Source organism: Austrofundulus limnaeus, unplaced genomic scaffold (genome assembly GCF_001266775.1).
Source record: "Austrofundulus limnaeus strain Quisiro unplaced genomic scaffold, Austrofundulus_limnaeus-1.0 Scaffold1671, whole genome shotgun sequence".
NCBI lineage: Eukaryota > Metazoa > Chordata > Actinopteri > Cyprinodontiformes > Rivulidae > Austrofundulus > Austrofundulus limnaeus.
In genome coordinates, this window is record NW_013954073.1 from 56753 (window position 1) to 58250 (window position 1498).

The 1498-nt window shown below is 31.8% G+C and overlaps 1 protein-coding gene across 1 annotated transcript in view; it reads right to left on the reverse strand.

Annotated features, from left to right (window-relative positions):
• The window catches only part of lcp2a (lymphocyte cytosolic protein 2a), a gene marked incomplete at its 5' end in the record, with an annotated part of 20206 nt that overhangs the window by 10083 nt on the left and 8625 nt on the right, over window positions 1-1498 (reverse strand). The window contains 3 exon segments of the mRNA XM_014033234.1: window positions 68-87; window positions 316-341; window positions 613-690. Of these exon segments, the coding sequence (XP_013888688.1) occupies window positions 68-87; window positions 316-341; window positions 613-690 (124 nt within the window).

A 1498-nucleotide genomic window follows, 5' to 3' on the forward strand; every position in this document is an offset into this window, starting at 1 on the left:
AGAGAGAGAGAGAGAGAGAGAGAGAGAGAGAGAGAGAGAGAGAGAGAGAGAGAGAGAGAGAACACACCTCCAGGATTGGGCACTCGTCTGCAGAAACAAAAAGGTAAAGTTAGCAATGTTTTAAATTGAGTTTTTCTTGTTCAGGGCAGACTCTGGAGTTCCTCAGGGCTGAATGTTTAGTCCTTTTTGTTTTTCCAATTAAATTTAGTTGTTTTGTTTCTCACATAAAACAAACATCAGGTTCATGTTTCTGAGTATTTATGTAACAAACATCTGAAATAACAGCAGACTCAGATTTAATGTGTGAAAACTCACTCTGTCTGGTGTGCTGGAGGGAGGTCCTGTCAATCAGAAAACAAAGAGAAAAAACTCAGAACTTCATATGTTCTGAACTCATTTAAAGTCATCAGTCGCCTCAGAGGTTGTAAAATAAATGCAGTATCATGATTAAACATAGCAAAAACACACAGATGCTGTGTCCTCACTATTACAGACACAGCCAAATATAAAGACATACCTCCAGCTGATTCTTTCATAATAAAGTATTTTGTGTACAAAGGTCACAATTTAAATTCAGAGTCCAAACAAGCATTCAGTCTAGTCTTAGGTTACCTCTGATGGGGGACGGGTTGGTTCTGGAGTCTCTGCCAGGTTTGTTGTTTCGAAACACCTTTGGAGGCTGAGGAGGAACTGAACATGAACAACAGCCAAGATGTCAGAAGCAGATAAAATAGTTCATTCTGAATCTGTTCATAATGAATCAGTTCATAATGAATCAATTCATATAAAATCAGTTAATAATGAACAGTTCATAATGAATCTGTTCATAATGAATCAATTCATAATGAATCAATTCATATTAAATCAGTTCATAATGAATCTGTTCATGAACCAGTTCATAATGAACCAGTTCATAATGAATCTGTTCATAATGAATCAATTCATATTGAATCAATTCATATTAAATCTGTTCATAATGAATTAGTTCATAATGAATCAGTTCATAATGAACCTGTTTATAATGAATCAGTTCATAATGAATCTGTTCATAATGAACCAGTTCATAATGAATCAATTCATATTGAATCTGTTCATAATGAATCAATTCATAATGAATCAATTCATATTAAATCAGTTCATAATGAACCAGTTCATAATGAATCTGTTCATAATGAATCAATTCATAATGAATCAATTCATATTAAATCAGTTCATAATGAACCAGTTCATAGTGAATCTGTTCATAATGAATCAATTCATAATGAATCAATTCATATTAAATCAGTTCATAATGAACCAGTTCATAATGAAGCTGTTCATAATGAATCAATTCATATTGAATCAATTCATATTAAATCAGTTCATAATGAACCTGTTTATAATGAATTAGTTCATAATGAATCAGTTCATAATGAACCTGTTTATAATGAATTAGTTCATAATGAATCAGTTCATAATGAACCTGTTTATAATGAATTAGTTCATAATGAATCAGTTC